Source organism: Dipodomys merriami, unplaced genomic scaffold (genome assembly GCF_024711535.1).
Source record: "Dipodomys merriami isolate MVZ:Mamm:240054 unplaced genomic scaffold, mDipMer1.0.p SCAF_7, whole genome shotgun sequence".
NCBI lineage: Eukaryota > Metazoa > Chordata > Mammalia > Rodentia > Heteromyidae > Dipodomys > Dipodomys merriami.
The window spans coordinates 46,211,805-46,231,821 of NW_027206290.1; the positions used below are offsets into that span (position 1 = coordinate 46,211,805).

Here is a 20,017-nt window from a genome sequence, read left to right on the forward strand (position 1 = left end):
TGCAATTCTATTTTTCTCTCTCACTAATCATATCTGCCTTTTTTAGTTGAGACAGTCTTCTAGATTTTTCTGCCGGGATTAGCAGGGAACTGCTATCCCACATAGCTAGGATGTCAGGTGCACTTTACCACCTCCAGCTATTAGTTCAGAAATGGTCTCTTGTGTACAAATGGGCTAGCCTTGAACCAGTTCTCCAAATCTCAACATCTCAAGTAGACAAGATTATAGATGTGAGCTATCAGTATCCAGCTCTGTGAATTTTTATTTTATTTCTTGTGGTGGTCCTAGGGCTTGAATTCAGGGCCTGGGTGCTGCCTGAGCTTTTGTGGTGAAGACTAGTGGTCTATCACCCAAGCAAGAGCTCCACTTCTGACTTTTTTGGGGGGTACTTAACTGAAGCTAACAGTCTGAAGGACATTCCTAGCCAGGTTGGCTTCAAATCAAGATCTTAAAGATCTCATCCTAAGTAGTTAGGATTACAGGCATGAGCCAATTGCACTCAGACTCTGAATTATTATTATTATTTTTTTTTTTTTGGTCCGGTCGTGGGGCCTGAACTCTGGGCCTGGGCGCTGTCCCTCAGCTCTTCAGCCCAAGGCTAGCGCTCTACCACTTAAGCCACAGCGCCACTTCTGGCTTTTTTCTTTTTGCTTATGTGGTGCTGAGGAATCGAACCCAGGGCCTCAGGCATGCAAGGCAAGCGCTCTACCACTGAGCCACCTTCCCAGCCCCCTCTGAATTATTTTTAAAGAAAACGTGATTTTACTACAAAATATACACAGAGTAACAACTAAGCCTTTTTTTTTTTTAAGACAGGATCTTGCTAGATAGCTCAGACTGGCTTCAAACTGGAGAACCTCTGGCCTCTGCCTCCTACATTCTGTAATTATAGAGAAATGTATCATCATACCCAGAATTTTGATAATAATGATCCAATCAGCATCTTTCAATAAACAAATCCTTAATAAATACTTATCACTTCATTTTGTAACCAGCAAAAAGCAGAACTGGAAACATGTTTAAAGTAGCAGAACATCAGCCAACTGAACAAGCAAGAAGGAGACCAAGCACAAGATCCTAAGTTCAGAACACAGTACCACAAAAAAATAGTCTATTTTAATTTGGAAATGTAACTCAGTAGTAGTACACTTACCTAGCATAGCATGCAAGAGTCCTGGGGTGGGTTCTGCACTACAGAAAAACAAAACAGTGCTCATACCTGTCATCCTAGTTACTTTGGAGATTGGCTGACAACAGTTTAAGACTAGTCTGGGCAGAAAAGATTGAGAAGATTCACTGCTGGGCACACTTGTCATCCTAAACTACACAGTATGCTAAGATTGGGAGGATCTTGGTTCCAAGCCAGTCTGGACAGAAAAAGATCCACAGACTTCATCGTAAGGGAGAGAAATTGGATGCTTGTCATTCAAGTAAAAAAAAGGAAGCCTAAAATAGACAAATGAAGGTTAAAGTATGCTCAATCAGAAAGTGAAGCTCTATCTCAAAAGTAACCAATGGAAAACAGGGTTGAAGATATGGCTCAGCTATGATACTCCCAGCTAACAAATCAAGGGTCCTAGATTTCATTTTAAGTACATAATTTTTTGATACTAGAAAAATGTTATTAATATATTAAAATGTAATGTTGAAAGGTATTGTATACAAATTTGTATACATATTTGTATACAAATGAAGTTTATTAGCTACATTACAAAAATGAAATTCAGTTACAAAGTATTCAAAATAACATTCTGTTTCAAAGAAATTAGGATTCATACCATAATAGCTTTGTCAAGTATAGTGGTGAATACCTGTAATCTAACCACTTAGGCTGAGGCAGAGGGGCCAGCCAGGGCTACAGAGTGAGACCCTGTCCAAAAATAATTTTTTCACAAAAAGCTGCCAGCCAAGCCAGGTGCCAATGGCTCACGCCTGTAATCCTAGCTACTCAGGAGGCGGAGATCTGAGGATCATGGTTCCAAGCCAGCCCTGGCAAGAAAGTCCATGAGAATCCTATCTCCAATAAACCACTAGAAAATCAGAAGTGGGGCTGTGGCTCAAGCAGTAAAGAGCTCACCTTGAGCTGAAGAGTGCAGGGACAGTGCCCAAGCCCAGAGTTCAAGCCCCACAACCAACCAAAAAAAAAAAAAAGCTGCCAGCCAAGACTGAGAAGCTTCATCCTCTTCAAAAAGAAATCTTCTAAACAAGTAGGAAGTCAGACAACAGAAACAATCCAGTAATCACCATAGATTAAAGATAGAGTAGGATAACAACAGGGCTGTACTTAAGACACTCAGATACATGCAGCCTGATGTAGAAATGATTGGACTCTGGCAAAATTCAAAAGGTCACTAATAGGCTGGAGGTACCAGCCGAAGCATATAATTCTGTGGTTTGGATAAGTGACACCAGGGCAGCTCAAGGACTCTGAACTCATGTTCTTTCTCTAAACACTGATATCTGCTGCATCCAGATTAGCTAGGGTATTACGGCGATCAGACCTGAAAGATATACCCAGCAAGAGCTCGCCTCTAAACTTACCGTGCATAGACAGAAGCAACTTAGGACAGTATTTCTATAGGTAAAATAAACAACTATGAAGGACAAGGTGGAAAAAATCACAAAGTAACACTAAGCATCATTCCATATTATCTATGATTTTTTAAAAATTAAAAACAATTATCATCCTAGCACTTGGGGAGGCTGAGGCAGGAGATGGTAAGTTCAAGCCTTGCATAAGCTATTCACCAAGATCCTGTCTAAAAAATGAGAAAAACAAACAAACACGTTATCTAAGAAAACTAATGTAACTCCAACAAAAACCCCATAAAAACAAAAATCTGTTTATCCTTGATGAGTATTTCCAAGAAGCAAACTAACCTTGGTGCAAACTACTAGTACTGGAATGCCCAGGTTATGTGTAAGGGTGTCCGCACCCAGAGGTAAAACAATACTGTCGTCTCTGTCCTCCTGTGCTGCAGTGTTTCTTCTCTGAGGAGAAGCTGGAAAGTCTTCTCCTGGCTCTACGTATTCTTGAAAATCTCTAATCACTGAAAATCAAAGTAAACAGATTTAGAAATTGTTTTATTTCAGCAAGTAGCCATAATCTAAATATATGTATCACCGGAATTTATGCTTAGGCTTAAGTAAGAGAAGAAACAATTTTTGAGAAATGTTTCAAGGGAGTTTATGAGCAGCAGACATACATTAGTAACAGGCTCAATACTGTACTGATAGCTTAAAAGAGTAGGTTTCTAGGTAGTGCCAGTTTAACCTGTGGGAATGACTTTGGGCAAGGTACACTGTGGCTCTGGTCCTCTACTGAAGGAAAGGCACTGCAAGGACAGAAGTAAAAAGATCCCACCATTTAAAACATATTGCTACTTTCTAATATTAGCTTCCTTTCTCTAAGTCTTTTATTACCTAGATTCAATCTTGGAGCCATATTTATTTTTTAACACTGGTAAAAGTTATAAAAGACATTACCAATGCAAAACTCTCTTTTTTTTTTTTTTGGTCGGTAGTGGGGCTTGAACTCTAGGCCTGGGCACTATCCCTCAGCTCTTCAGCTCAAAGCTAACACTCTACCACTTGAGCCACAGTGCCACTTCTGGTTTTCTGGTGTTTTATTGGAGATAAGAGTCTCATAGAGCTGGGGAGGTGGCTCAGTGGTAGAGCGCTTGCCTTGCATACATGAGGCTCTGGGTTCGATTCCTCAGCACCACATAAGCAAAAAGAAAAAAGCCAGAAGTGGCGCTGTGGCTCAAGTGGTAGAGTGCTAGCCTTGAGCTAAAGACCTGAGGGACAGTGCCCAGGCCCAGAGTTCAGGCCCCACGACCCGACCAAAAAAAAAAAAAAAAAGTCTCATAGACTATGCTGCCTAAACTGGCTTTGAATGGTGATCCTCAGATCTCAGCTTCCTGAGTAGCTAGGATTACAGACATGAGCCACCAGCATCTGGCACTAATGATAAACTTTTACAAGTCACTTGTGACTTGTCAAAACCATCATCTGAAAAAAAGTAGGTATAAGTATATCTCGAGCTTTAATAGTGTGTACTAGGAGTAATTACCTTTCCAAGAATTCTCAAGGACACAATCAGACAGAAATGTACAGACATGAGAATTTCTGAACAAGTTTTTCACATTTAAGAGCAAAATAACAACAAATCAGGAAACAACTTATCCATGGCATAGAACTAAAATAGAGTATGAGGAAATGTTATATAGATATAAATTCAAAATTTACAAAAAATACTTAATAGGAAAATATTAATATTGAGAGGGAGTGGGGGGGAGGGAGAGAAGGAGGGAGAGAGAAAATAGGAAAGATATACCAAAGAAGATTTTATGTATATTAATGTATATATGTTTTCTACTTACAAAATTGGGGAGAAAAGTACTTTAAAAAGTAATTATAGGCCAGATCCTTTTTGGCTTATAAATCCTGACTGGCTTGTAAAGAAAAATTTGTGAATTTATATTCGGTGGAAGAAGAAGGAGTTGTAGGTAGCTGAGTATGAATTTTCCAGAACACAGGCACATGTATGCACCATTACCAGCTCTAGTGGCTACCTTTAATGAAGGTCAGAGTGTGAAATCTAACAGTGGTAGGAGGGAATGGGTGACACTGTTTCCAAAAAGAAATGTACTCATTACCTACTTATGTAACTGTATTCCCTCTGAACATCACCTTTATAATAACAATTAAAAATTAAAGAAAAATCTAACAGTGACTCTCAGATTTTAGTATGTACCAGAAACATCCAACAAGTTTATTAAGTCTTATTACTAACTATACCTTCAGGAGCTGTTTTTTGGTGGTTTTGTTGTTGTTGTTATTCTCTTTTCTTTTCTGTTTGGTGACAATGGAAATTTAATGCAGGATGATGTTCTGTTCTCACTCAGCTTTTAAGCTCATGGCTGGCATTCTACCATTTGAGCCATGTCTCTACCTCTATATTTTTATTGTTAATTGAAGGTAAGAATTTCTTGGATTTGTCTGCCTGGGCTGGCTTTGAAACTCAATTCTCAGATCTCAGCCTTCTGAGTAGCTAAAATGTAGGCGTGAGCTACTCACTAGTGTCCAGCCCAACAGAGTCTCCAATCTTGCCAGGCATGACTGAGCTGTGTTTATTTTAGGGTTTCACTCATTGCTTGAGTAGAAAAGCTTGGGCTACAGTGTCTAGCTTTCCTCTGCTAAGATGGAGTTTCATGAACTTTTGTCCAGACTTGCCTGGAACTGCAATCCTCTTAATCTCAGGCTTTCACATAATTAGGACAACAAATGCCTGCTACTGCACTGAGCTATGAATTGAGAAAGGGGTCTGGCAAGCTTTTCTGCCTATGCTAGACTAGAACCACAATCTTCTATGAACTACCAGTGTCTGGCTTCCTCTATTTACTACCTCCAAACAGGAATTGCTATATAGTCCTGGAATTTACTATCCTCTTGCCTTAGATTCCAGAGGGCTGGGATTACAGATCTGTACCACCACCCTGATTGAGAGTTTTCAACTAAGTAGTTTGGAGTGTGTTTCTGACACATTCACATGCAGGTACAGAGGTCATAAACCACTGTTCTAGTATAACCCTGGGTTCAGAAGCACTGGGGAAACAAAACAATAACTCCAGCCGGGCACCAGTGGCTCATGCCTGTAATCCTAGCTACTCAAGAAGCTGAGATCTGAGGATCATGGTTCAAAGCCAGCCTGGGCAGGAAAGTCCATGGGACTCTTATCCCAATTAACCACCAGAAAACTGGAAGTGGTGCTGTGGCTCAAGTGGTGGAGCACTAGTCTTGAGCTGAAGAGCTCAGGGACAGTGCCCAGGCCCAGAGTTCAAGCCCCACGACTGCCCCCCCCTCAAAAAAAAAAAAAGCCAAAGCCATGGTCACCAAAGAAGGAAAACTACAGATTGAAAGTGTTTAGAAATAACTGGGCATAATCTCAGCATTCAGGATGCTGAGGTCAGCCTGAGCTGCAGAATAAAGTTGTGTCAAAAAAATTTTTTTTTTCCGCTGGGAAGGTGGCTCAGTGGTAGAGCACTTGCCTTGCATGTCTGAGGCCCTGGGTTCGATTCCCCAGTACCACATAAGCAAAAAGAAAAAAAGCTGGAAGTGGCACTGTGGCTCAAGTGCTAGAGTGCTAGCCTTGAGCTGAAGAGCTGAGGGACAGCGCCCAAGCCCAGAGTTCAGGGCCCACGACCGGACCAAAAAAAAAAATTAAAAAAATTTTTTTTTCCAATTTCCAACGGCTTAGAACATAAACTTGTAAGTTTTAACTGTTTCCTTATGTAAAAATCCTAGCTAACAGTGACAAAGCCTTTAAGTATTTTCTTATACAAAGTAAAACTCTGGAAGGTGAAGACGCTCTCAGTGAAGTTTAAAATGTCATTGATTTACAATCTGTTAGAAATGACCCCGTAATTATTTTCTTAAGTTCCATGAAAATGTCTAATTCACTTGAGCAAGTACAAAGTAACAGGTAGTGGTAGGTGCAGTGGCACATGCTTGTAATCCCAAGCACTTAAAGGGTAGAGCCAGAAAGAATGCCAAGTTCAAGGATAGCCTGGGGTACAAAGTAAGACTGTCTCAAAAGGAAACATATGTAAACACATACACACTGTACTTATAAATAGTAAACTCAGCATAACTTCTTTTTATCTATATAACATTTTTAGGCCTATTTCATTTGGACAAAGTTGACAGGATTACCAACCAAGAAACTGCTGAAAACAAGCAACTGAAAAAGATAAATAATTTTCTGACCCTTAAAATCTGTTTTTCAAAATGAATACATACAGCTTTTTGGCAAAAGACAGTGCCTGTATTAAAGAGTTTACAGGTTTCCAAATTAAATTTTTATTAATACCTAGAACATCACTCAAACTAAATTCCAAAATAGTAGTCACATTAGGTTACCTTCATTAAAACTTATTCATAATAAGGAGTTCTAAGTGATTCTTAGTCAGCTAAGGTATTTGTATCTGATATCTACATTAATATGTCTACTCACACTTTTGTTCCATTTCTTTCATCTCTTCAGGAGGAATTTTCAACTTGTCAACATGTTCCCTCACAACACTTGCCCATTTTTGTAAAGAATCCAAAGCAGTCCACGGCTTTGACATATCAACGACCAGCATAACCAGAGTGTCCTTTAGAGAAATGGCATCCAGTGAAAATTTAAGGAGCCCTTTGTGATATAGGTCTCCATCTAAGATCCATACATTACATCTCGTTTGATCTACAACAGACAAAAGAAATCCACCAAGGCAACAGTATTAAGTCATTTCATCATCCCACTAACAACTCCGTATATTTTATTAGAGCCTCTCTGTAGGAGGTGTCTGCTGGTTTTGATAGAGTTCAACTATTTAGGGTCACAACTACCAGTTTAGTAGAGGCCTAAAATGATTTCGTGTCCAAGCAAAGCACAAAGTAATCTCTAGTTCATTTTTTTTTTTTTTTTTTTTTTGGGTCCGGTCATGGTGCCTGAACTCTGGGCCTGGGTGCTATCCCTCAGCTCTTCAGCTCAAGGCTAGCACTCTACCACTTGAGCCACAGCGCCACTTCCGGCTTTTTTTCCCCCTGCTTATGTGGTGCTGAGGAATCGAACCCAGGGCCTCAGGCATACAAGGAAAGCGCTCTACCACTGAGCCACCTTCCCAGCCCTAGTTCATACTTCTTGATCCAAAGACAAGAAATTAAATAACATGATTTTCCTTCTTTCTTTTTTTCTTTTTTTGCCATCAGCAGACAGAACCATGCATACTCAAGAAGGCTAGTGTTCTACAGAAGAAAAACTGGCTGGAAACAGCTGGGGAACAGATTATATTACTACTAAAAAGGTAAAATGGTACTTAGGAAAACAATGACTACCTGAAGAAGAATGTCTTTAAAAACTGAAATTCTTTAAGGATGTTAAGTAGACTAATAAAAGCACACCAGAATTCCCTAAAGTGCTTTGAAATATCACTATATAAATGCCAATACAAGTATACCTAAACAATTATATATTTACCCTCAAGACATGGAAGAGCTCTTAATATTGACACACTAAGAAAGGCAGAGATGAGCAGCTGAGCCCTTCATAACAAACTTCATGAAACTTAATAATACAAATACGTGACTTACCATCCCTATCTTCATCGTGCACATTTAAGTATAAATATTCCAATCCTCTTCCTTTCTTATATTCCTCAATTCCCTGAATTTTTCTTATTAAGCTTGTTTTTCCAGCTCCATCTTCACCTAGATACATTAAAAAATAGATAATTATTTTTCTCATATGGATTTAACAGAGCTTTCTGGCACTGTATGAACAGTTCAGCTGGAACTAGCTTCAACAAAAAAGGTAATTTGAGTAGAGATAACAAGAGAGCTGCAAAACTGATGATATAGACGCCGTTGCCATTCAGATTCTCCCAGTGCCACAGCTCCTCTTGCTAGTCCTGCTCTGTACAAATCCCTCTCACTATGGGTAATTTTGGGGGGATGGGGAGATAAAAAACATCACAGCTGTAGTAAGTGCCATAGTATGTCATCTCAGACTGAGGAGTGGCACAAGTGATAGAGTACCAGCTGAACAAACAAGCTGAGCAAGTGCAGGGCCCTATGTTTAAGATGCACTTTTGGTTTTCAGTCTGGAGAATCTAAAATAAAGACCTGTTTTGTTTTTCTGAGACAGGACTATGTAGCTCTGTCTGTTCTTGAACTCATGATCCTGCATCAGCCTCCTTAGTGCTGGAATTACACAAGCATGCTACGATGCTCATCTTGGTTGAGATCTTTTGGGGGATGGGAGGGAAGGGGGCAGTCCTGGGTCTTGAGCTCAGGGCCTGGACATTGTCCCTGAGCTGCTTTTGCTCAAGGCTAGCCCTCTACCACCTGAGCCACAGCACTACTTCCAGCTTTTTCTGTTTATGTGGTACTGAGGAATGGAACCCAGGGCTTCATGAATGGTAGGCAAGCATTCTACCACTAAGCCACATTCCCAGCCCAGTTGACACCCTTAAATGGTACGTACATCAAGACTGATCAGATCGGGGAACTATGACACTCACCAAAACTGTCAAGCCAGGGGCTGGGAAGGTGGCTTGGTGGTAGAGCGCTTGCCTTGCATGCATGAGGCCCTGGGTTCAATTCCTCAGTACCACATAAGCAAAAAAAGAAAAAAGCCGAAAGTGGCGTTGTGGCTCAAGTGGTAGAGCGCTAGCATTGAGCTGAAGAGCTGAGGGACAGCGCCCAGGCCCAGAGTTCAGGCCCCATAACCGGAACCAAAAAAAACAAAAAACAAAAACAAAAACAACTGTCAAGCCACAAGAAATATATAGCAGAGAAGAGAAGGAAAGTCAGGGATAGGTGAATTGCACAAGAAAAGGGAAAAGAGGGAAAAACTGGGAGAGAGCAAAGGAAGGGGTGACATTGCCTCAAGTGAAATGTACTTATGTAACTGTAAACACTTTGTTTTTAGCATTTTCAAATAAAAATAATTTTAAAAAAGGAAAAGAAGAAATATAGAACCAACTACAAAAATGAGTTATGTAAAAATATATTCATGACACTCAGGATTTATCTTAATTTATCTTATTTCTTTAATTTCCACTTTTTTTTTTTCCTGAGATTAGGATCCTACTATGAAGGCCAAGATGGCCGCTAAGGGATCCTTCAGCTTCAGATTACAAGATGTTTCTCACTTTAATGTTAGAAAATAAAAAGGTACTATACCTTGACTACACCATCCCACAATTTATACACAGTTCAAAATATGTTGTACAAAATATATGTAATTTATTTTTGGATTTGAAAAAAAGTTAAAAAAAATCTTTGTAGAAGCTAAGAAATTCAATTGAGTTTATTTCTACTTGTTTAATATTTCAAATGGCTTAAATGTGAACATTTCTGAATAAATATATGTACTTGAAAAAAGTATATACTTATATTTATCTACTATATTTTATATAAAATATACATTTATATATTTAAATATATTTTAGCCGTAAGTTTCTCAAATTTAAGCAAAAGAACTAAAGATATAATATCACCTAGAAATAATCACTGAGAATTACTTCTGATGCTTTGTGTGATTTTATTTTATTTTTGGGGGGAGGTAGGTTATAGGGATTGAACTCTGGGCTTGGGCACTATACTATGGCTGTGTTTTTCAGCTCAAGGCTAGCAGTCTACTACTTGAGCCACAGCGCTACTTCCGGTTTTCTGGTGGTTAATTGGAGATAAGAGTCTCAAGGATGTTTCTGTCCAAGGCTGGCTTTGAACTGTGATCCTCAGATCTCAGCCTCCTGAGTAGCTAGGATTACAGGCATGAGCCACCAGTGGCCAGCTATTTGTGTGTTTTGTCTGCTAAGTGATCTGACAATTAGCTCTACCATAACAAAACATATTCCTAGCATTCTACAGAGCAGCCACCAACAGATCTTATCTCAATCAATAAAATGTGCTACCAACTCAGTTTCATTAAGTTTCAACTGAGTTTCATAAGTCCTTGAATGAAAAATACAAATGACTTTTTACCTACTTTGTGAGTACTAAAAAACAAAGTCCTAAGAAACTGAAATAGAAAACAATATGGAATTTCCAATGTTAACATCTTTTCAAATAACTCAAGTTGAAGACTATAATTCCCCATCCTTTGTCCATAGTCAATCTCCATCCATCTCCACAGAACAGCACCAAGGGCTGGGAAGATGGCTGAGTGGTAGAGTGCTTGCCTTGCATGCATGAGGCCCTGGGTTCTATTTCTCAGCACCACATAAATAGAAAAGCGGGAAGTGGCGCTGTGGCTCAAGTGGAAGAGCACTAGCTTTGAGCTGAAGAGCTGAGGGACAGCACCCAGGCCCAGAGTTCAAGTCCCACGACTGACCAAAAAAAAAAAAAAAAAAGAACAGCATCAACAGGGACACTTTCAGAGAGTAACTACCACCTACCACGTGCATCCTCCAGAAGCTCTAACACAGCCACAAGGGGAAGGGGATGATTATCTTATTTGGCAGTTAAATACCAAAGTATTAAATACCCAAAGTCACACAGGCATGAATGAGTGACAGAGCCAGGATCTGAATTCATATGAATTTAAGCACACTCTTCCTAATAAATAATAGCACTTCTGCCATTAGAAGCTGTTAACATGATACTGTTTTTTGTATTATGATTCAATGAAGAAAAATGGTATTTCTGCTTCTAATGGTCACTGAGATTTCGAGAATAGAAGAGAAAGAAAAATGATTAATTAACGCATTCTGCTCTTGAGGGCTTTTTTTTTTTTTTGGTCAGTTGTGGGGCCTGAATTCTGGGCCTAGATGCTGTTCCTCAGCTCTTCAGCTCAAGGCTAGTGCTCTACCATTTGAGCCACAGCCCCACTTCTGGCTTTTTCGGCTCATGTGGTGCTAAGGAATCGAACCCAGGGCCATAGGTGTGCAAGGCAAGCACTCTACCACTAAGCCAACTTCCTAGCCCCTATTGAGGGCTTCTTTTGAGTGATAAGTACATATGTAAATACTCTCCTGATTCTATTGGGAATAAAGTTTGTTTTTCTATATTGACACCTTCTTCTCCTCTGGAATTCTAAATGATGATAGCTATGCCTGTTTGTACTCACCACCTAGTAGACCCATTTTAAAGTAAACATTAATTACAAAGCAAAATCTGAAAAAGCAAAGAGCATATGAAGTATGGGCAGGGCTGTCAAGTGGTAGAGTGCCTGCAAAGGAAGTGCATGGCCTGAAGTTCAATACCTACTACTGATTTTTTAAAAAACTGAAAACAAGTGGGACACCAGTAGCTCATGCCTGTAATTGTAGCTATAGGAGGCTAAGATCTGAGTATCTCAGTTCAAATCCAGCCTAAGCAGGAATGTCTGTGAGTCTCTTATCTCCAATAAACCACCAGAAAACCAGAAGTGGTGCTGTGACTCAAGTGGCAGAGTGGTAGCCTTGAGCTGAAGAGCTCAGGAACAGTGCCCAGGCCCAGAGTTCAAGCCCCATGACCGTCCAAAAAAAACCCTGAAAACAGGAAGAAAAAAAATAAATAAAAAGCATATGGCCAGCCGGGCGCTGGTGGCTCAGGCCTGTAATCCTAGCTACTCAGGAGGCTGAGATCTGAGGATCGCGGTTCAAAGCCAGCCCGGGCAGGAGAGACCCGTGAGACTCCTATCTCCAATAAACCACCAGAAAACCGGAAGTGGCGCTGTAGCTCAAGTGGTAGAGCGCTCGCCTTGAGCTGAAGAGCTGAGGGACAGCCCCCAGGCCCAGAGTTCAGGCCCCACGACTGACAAAAAAAAAAAAAAAAAAAAAAAAAAAAAAGCATATGGCCAAATAAATGTAATATGTTAAACATGGAAACTTAAGAATTTTCCCAGGCTGGGAAGGTGGCTCAGTGGTAGTGTGCTTGTCTTGCATGCATGAGGCCCTGGGTTCAATTCCTCAGCACTACATAAGCAGAAAAAGCCCGAAGTGGTGCTGTGGCAAGCACTAGCCTTGAGCTGAAGAGCTGAGGGACAGTGTCCAGGCCCAGAGTTCAGGACCTACCACTGACAAAAAAAAAAAAAGAAGAAGAATTTTCCCTAACCAATGATTTTTAAATGTCTGATAACATAAAGATTTTATAACATGGAAGTGGCGCTGTGACTCAAGTGGTAGCCTTGAGCTGAAGAGCTCACACACAGTTCTCAAGCCCAGAGTTCAAGCCCCACGACCAAAAAAAAAAAAGATTTTATAACAGCATTGAGGGCTATAAGGGATTCCAATGAAATTTCTTCTTACAGATGAGAAAACTGAGGTCAAAACTGTAAGAACAAAGATTGGTACTATGGCAATAATCTAAGCCTCTCAGGAGAATCCTAGTCCATCTCCCTCTAAAGGAATTTAGAGCTCAGGGACAAATGAAATGAGGAAAAAACTGAAGAGTATTTTATCCCCAGGAATATTATAACCACCTAACACAGGGCTGGGTATAGAGCCCACAAGAAATTTGAAGGAGCACTTTGCTTTACTGAAACAAGATCTTTTTTTTTTTTAATTTTTATTTTGAAACAAGATCTTTCTAAGAGCAAAAATTTCTACCAAATACTGTTTTCCGCTCTATCATCTGCCAACTTCCATATCCAGAAGTTATGAAAATGGATGTCCATATTTCATAACTCTTAAGCCTCATTATGATTATTTTCTACAGCTTCCACCATACACCTAATGCAATCAGAACTGATTTGACAAATGTAAACGTATTTTTTTTGTTTTGAGACAAGAATTGCTATCCAGAGAATTCAAACTTTCCATCCTCCTACCTCAGCCTCCCAAGTGCTAGGATTAGAGGCATTTACTACCATGTCCAACCAGTATCATTTTTACCTAGATTGATAGGAATTTTACCTGAGTTATTTGCAAAGATGTCTTATTCTAGGATTATATGCATCTTCTGATCATATTAATATCGTTTTTCTTTTTAAACAAAAAGTTTGTTAAGCCATGGCTTTCCCTCAGTTCTCTTTCTCACATTCTATAAATAGACTACTAGAAAGTTAGTACTACTGCCAGGTGCTGGTAGCTCATACCTGTAATCCTAGCTATTCAGGAGGCTGAGATTGGAGGCTGGAGGTTCAAAGCTAGCCTGGGCAGGAAAAAGTTTGTGAGACTCTTATCTCCAATTAATCACAGAAAAAGCCAGAAGTGGTGCAATAGCTCAAGTGGTACAGTGCTAGCCTTGAGCAAAAGGAGCTTAGGGACAGCACCCAGGTCCAGAGTTCTAGCCCTAGGACCAGCACATACAGACACACAAAGTAATTACTGTGCAATCTACTCTCCATCCTGCAGCTGATCTTCCCAAAGCATCTCATCATGCCCCTCTCATTTAAGATCCTTCAGGAGTTCAGATTAATTATATGTATATAGAAGCACTTAGAGGGCAGTATACCAACACACCCTTCCTTGATAAAACAAATATAGAAAAATCTTAATGGCAGAAGCTAATACATGGGTATTAAATGCAAAACTCCTTCAACTTTCTGTATGTTTGGAATTTTCCTAAGATGTGAGAAAACCCTTCAGGGTCTTTTTACTGCTCTTGTAAGAAAAGGACAACAAAATATAAAGGTCAACATTTCTTACAAAGGCTCCCTTACCTTTTCTATCCCTCTCTCACCATGTCTCATCCCCCATATGATAGACTCCTGACTTGAACAATTTCTTCCAGTGCTGTGGGAAAGCTTCTTTTTATTTCAACTCCATTCATCTGGGTTATCATGTCCCTCTGGAATATTCTTCCCATCCCCTTACCTAGGATTCCAATCCTAGGTATCTTTCTGCTCTAGGAAGCTTTCTCTGCCTCTGCCAAGTTTAGTTAAGCACAATCCTTTGTTCTCCAGTAGCACACTATACACTTTGGACACTGCACTGAAGAAGGGCATGCTATTACTTGTTTCGTCCAGCAAACTGTTCCATGTCTGTCCCCTTCATCACTCTAGCTAGGCATGGTTGGTGTATGCCTATAATCCCAGCACTGGAAAGGCAGAGGCAGGCTGGGCTATGACAAGGCCTTGTCTCAAAAACAAGTTCTTTGGGCAGGTTCTCTTGACCATAAACAGGATATAATGACCTTTATTCCTTTTCTTTTCTTTTCTTTTTTTTTGCCACTTCTGGAGCTTAAACTCAGAGCCTAGGCACTGTCCCTGAGCTTCTTTTGCTCAAGGACAGAACTCTACTTGTGCCACAGTGCCACTTCCAGCTATTTCTGCTTATGGTGTACTAAGGAATCAAACCCAGGGCTTCATGCATGCAAGGCAAGCACCCTACCACTAAACCACATTTCCAGCCCATGACCTTACTTTTTAAGGAAATTGTACTATTCTTCTTTAACAGACCTAGTCCCTCCTTGCTCACCAAAACCAGAAATGATGTCTTACATATAGACTTGGTTACCGATGTTCATTTTACAGTTACCATCTATACTTTCACAACATGCTCTCTCTTTCAATGCTTGTTCTGGACCTTTATCACATCTAATAAAATCATTCCTTACTCAGAACCTATATAAAGCTCAAGAGGCTACCTCTTATCAGTAACAGGTTAATTAATAGTGTAAACTCCTTATACATTTCTCCTTCACTAAGGCTTTGTTTCAGTCCTTGAACTGAGTTGTCAGATGGAAGCAGCGGTGCCTCAGCCCAGCTTGGAAATTTAAAATTCAACCATGGCCAGGCACAATTGCCTCACTCCTGTAATCTTAGCTACTTAGAAATTGAAGTTTGGAAGATCACAGTTTGAAGCCAACCCAGGTACAAAGGTCTATGAGACTTTCCAACATGACCAGCAAAAACCAGGACTGAAGGCATAGTTCAAGTAGTACAGGGCATACCAGCCCAACAAGCAGGTCCACCTAGGAAGTTCAAGGCCCTTAGTTCAAACCCCAGTAGTAGTATGCCTTCAAAAGAAACCTTATAGTGGAGCTGGAAGCAGGTGGCTTATACCTATAATTCTAGCTACTCAGAAGGCTGAGATCTGAGGAATGCAGATCAAAGCCAGCCTGGGCAGGAATGTCTGTGAGACTCTTATCTCCAATTAAACACCATAAAAAGCAGAAGTGGCACGGTTGCTCAATTGGCAGAGCCCTAACCTTGAGCACAAAAGCTCAGGGACAATACCCAAGCCCTGAGTTCAAGCCCCAGGACAGAAAGAATGAAAGAACGAGAGAGAGACAGAGAGAAAGGGAGAGAGGGAGAGAGAGAGAGAGAGAGAGAGAGAGAGAGAGAGAGAGAGAGGGAGAGGGAGAGGGAGAGAGAAAGAAAGAGAGGGAGAGAGAAAGAAAGAGAGGGAGAAAGAAAGAAAGAAAGGAAAACAGTCCACCTGCCCATCATGGAGAGCAATTAAGAGTAGCTCAGTAGTTGAACATTTATCTAGCATTCACAAAGCAAAGCCAGGCACTGGTGGCTCACACCTGTAATCCTAGCTACTCAGGAGGCTGAGATCTGAGGATCAAGGTTCAAAGCCAGCCTAGGCAAGTAAAGTCTGAGGCTCTTTTTTTGTTGTTGGTTGTTGTTGTTGGTTGGTTGTGGGGCCTGAACTCTGGGCCTGGGCGTTGTCCCTCAGCTCTTCAGTTTAAGGCTAGAGCTCTACCACTTGAGCCACAGCACCACTTCCAGCTTTTTCTACTTATATGATGCTGAGGAATTGAACCCAGGGCCTCACGCATGTGAGGCAAGCACTCTACCACTAAGCTACCTTCCCAGCCCAGTCTGAGACTCTTATCTCCAATTAACCACCAGAAAACTGGAAGTGATGCTGTGGCTCAAGTGGTAGAGCACTTGCGTTGAGCTGAAGAACTCAGGGACAGAACCCAGGCTCAGAGCTCAAGCCCTGTAACTGACAAAAACAAAAAACAAAAACCTGGGTGCCAGCGGTTCATGCCTATAATCCTAGCTACTCAGAAGACTAAGATCTGAGAATCCTGGTTCAAAGTCAGCATAGGCAGAAAAGTTCCCATGTGTCTCCTATCACCAATTAACCACTCAAAACCATAAGTGGCACTGTGGCTCAAAGTGGTAGAGCAGTATCCTTGAGCAAAAGAGCTCAGGGACAGTGCCTAGATGAGTTCAGGCCCCACAACCAACAACAACAGCAAACAAACAAACAAAAAAACAAAACAAAACTAAGGGCTGGGAGTGAAAAGAACTTGCCTCACATGGGCTCATGTCTAAAATCCCAGCCAAGCCGGGTGCAGGTAGCTCATTCCTGTAATCCTAGCTACTCAGGAGGCTGAGATCTGAGGATCACGGTTCAAAGCCAGCAGGGGCAAGAAAGTCCGTGAAACTCTTATCTCCAATAAACCACCAGAAAACAGGAAGGGGCGCTATAGCTCAAGTGGTAAAGCACTAGCCTTGAGCTAAAGAGCTGAGGGACAGCACTCAGGCCCAGAGTTCAAGCCCCACGACCGACAAAAAAAAAAAAAAATCCCAGCCAGCCACACCACAGGCAAAGATTAGGAAGACTGAGGTCTAAGATTAGTCCAGGTAGCTCAAGACCTAACTAAAAAGTGACTAAAGCAAAGAAGGGGTGTGTGGTTCAGATGGTAGTGTGCCTATTTAACACGTGCAAGACCCTGAATCCAAATTCTAGTATCATCAAAAACAACAACAACAACAAAAACTTCATATATGGCTGGGCATGGTGACTGGCACTAGCAGTCAGGAAGCTAGAAAAGAGAATCACCAGTTCAAGGCCAGCCTACTGTTACAACAGTAACACCTTGTTTCGGAAACAAAAAAAGGAAAACTCAGGATCCCTGTCCTTTGTCATCTTTATTCACGCATTATTGTATAGGCCTATGATTCTAACACTCTGGTGTTGAAGGCAGGAGGATGAAGAATTCAAGGCCAACCAGAGCAATGTATCATCATTAGCAGTATAAACCTTGCCAAGTTAAGTAACTCCATTTGCCCTGCAACTTCTGAACAGATGGCAGTAAGATTAGACTACTTCTATGGTGAAGGATTAAACTTTAAGGACTAGTATCACTTATTACTTCTTGATTAGATAACATTCTGGAAATAAAACTCTATAATAAGACAGCAGCAGTGATTTAAAGTGGTAGCATGAAAACATGTGCAAATTAGTGGTACAGTAAAAGCAAACTCCTTACATACACATGTTAATGATAAATGCTATTCCCAATGTTTTCCAAGTATGCTACTGTTTGAAGTGTATTACAAACATTATTGCCCATCATTCTCACAAGAATCCTAAAGGGTAAGTAGTACTATCTAAAAGATAAAACAGCTTACTAAAAAGTCAGGACTTGGACCCAGCTAGTACTCCTCAACTACAACACAGTGCCACCTCCCTGTTTCTGAAGCAGCTTCCTGTAATCCTCCTCTGGCTCAAGATAAAGAGACTCAACAGGTAAAAATCAAGCTGTGCCCTGCTTCTTCATTCTCTCCATTTTTAAGTTTCCTGTTGTTTCCTGTAGAGCATTGACTCAATTTCCATGCATATGTTGGATACATTATGGCACACAGCATCATGATAATCAGGACAAGAGTTCCAGCCTGTCACAGGTCTCACAATACACAAACGTGACAGTTTTTTTTTGGCTTTGAATGATGTAAAATAAATCATATATCTTATGCCACCTGAAAGCTAACAAGTGCCATGTGATAAGAGCCACATCTGGGAACTCTAACTTAACTCTAACTTAAATCACTGCAAGGCTTTTGATTGGTTATGTGGAGGTGCCAGCAAGGTAAAGTGATTTGGTCTGCTCCTCATCTCACCGAGGGCATCTTCTCTCCCACTTTAATGGGTCGAAGAAGAGAGAAGCTGTTTATCAGCTGCAGGGTCTGCTGGTTCTAAGAAAATGTTTATGCACACCTGTTCAAGACTACAGAAACGTCAAGCAGTACCTGAATAGCAGAAAGACAAATCCAACTTTGAATCCTAGCTGTTAAATCTGGGCTCAAAACACTTTTTTGTGAAATAGTAAACATACTACATAATAAATCTCCTAGCAGAATCCTTAACACAAGTAACAGGCACAATACACAATGGTTCCCATCCCTGTGGTTCTGCAAAACCTTACCTTTAGATTTAATTATTCAGCAATCCACATCACATTGAAAAACTAAAATTATCTTTAATCATTCTCCTTACTCTCACAGACTGACTAGATATGAATTAAAAAACAATTTAGATTAATTCAATAAACACTTGCTGTGGTCAATAAAAATTCCAATGGTCACCAACAGTTTCTATGTTCCAGGAGGTCAAAGCCCTACTAGACCAAGGTTATTAATAAATATAGAATATGTCTTAGAGTGCTCGCCTTGAGCTGAAGAGCTGAGGGACAGTGCTCAGGCCCAGAGTTCAAGCCCCATGACCGACAAAAAAAAAAAAAAAGAATATGTCCTATAATTAAATTGTTAAATGAAGATTTAACTCTTTAAATGAAGAGCTCTCTAAATTCACTTTTTAAATTAAGATTTACTGGGGCTGGGAAGGTGGCTCAGTGGTAGAGCGCTTGCCTTGCATACCTGAGGCCCTGGGTTCAATTCCTCAGCACCACATAAGCAAAAAGAAAAAACCCGGAAGTGGCGCTGTGGCTCAAGTGGTAGAGCACTAGCCTTGAGCTGAAGAGCTGAGGGACAGCGCCCAGGCCCAGAGTTCAGGCCCCACGACCAGACCCAAAAAAAAAAAAAAATTAAGATTTACTAAATAAGCAAAAAAAATAGTGTTGGGAATTGTACCAGACAAACAAGTACTTCCATGTATTGATGGCAGAAATGTAAAATGGTACAACTGCCCTAGAAAACTAACCATCTATAGAAAGACTTAAAAGGTATACTTTTTTTTTCAATTTTTAATCTATTTTATTTATATTTTTGGCACTACTGAGGTTTGAACATTTGACCCATGCCCTAAGACAAACAACAAAAAAATAGCATCAACTAATTAAACTAAAGTATAATTCAGTTAATAAAAAAGTTTCTCACAAGTCATCAAATTTCGATGATAATCAAACTCAGCTACAATGGGGCTAATAGTTTCAAACTGAACACTATTTATCATTTTAAAAAAAATTAACCACCAGCCCAGCACTGGTGGCTCACTCCTGTAATTCCAGATACTCAGGAGGCTGAGGCTGAGATCTGAGGATTGTGGTTCAAAGCCAGCCAGGGCAGGAAAGTACATGAGACTCTTATCTACAATTAACCACCAAAAAGTCAGAAGTGGAGCTGTGGGTCAAGTGATAGAGTGCTAACCTTGAGCATGAAAGCTCAGGAACAGTGTCCAGATCCTGAGTTCACTGACCCTACCAATATGATGGCCACGCTGCTTGGAAGGCTATGTGAGGAATATTGCATTTCAAAGCCAGAACAGGCAAAACTTAGAGCAACTCTACCTCAAAGACACATCAGGTATACTGACATGTCCTTATAGTCCCAATTATTCAGCAAAAGAAGGTAGGAGAATCAAGGTCTAAGACCACGCCAGGCAAGAGTGCAAGTCTCTGTGTC

At 40.5% G+C, this 20,017-nt stretch overlaps 1 protein-coding gene across 1 annotated transcript in view; it reads right to left on the reverse strand.

The window, feature by feature from the left end:
* Dync1li1 (dynein cytoplasmic 1 light intermediate chain 1) overlaps positions 1-20,017 on the reverse strand; it is a 50,382-nt gene that overhangs the window by 21,578 nt on the left and 8,787 nt on the right. Inside the window, exons 3-5 of the mRNA XM_070006492.1 lie at positions 8,137-8,253; positions 7,016-7,246; positions 2,881-3,050 (exon numbers count right to left, since the gene is read on the reverse strand). Coding sequence (XP_069862593.1) covers positions 2,881-3,050; positions 7,016-7,246; positions 8,137-8,253 — 518 coding nt within the window. The remainder of the gene's footprint in view (positions 1-2,880; positions 3,051-7,015; positions 7,247-8,136; positions 8,254-20,017) is intronic.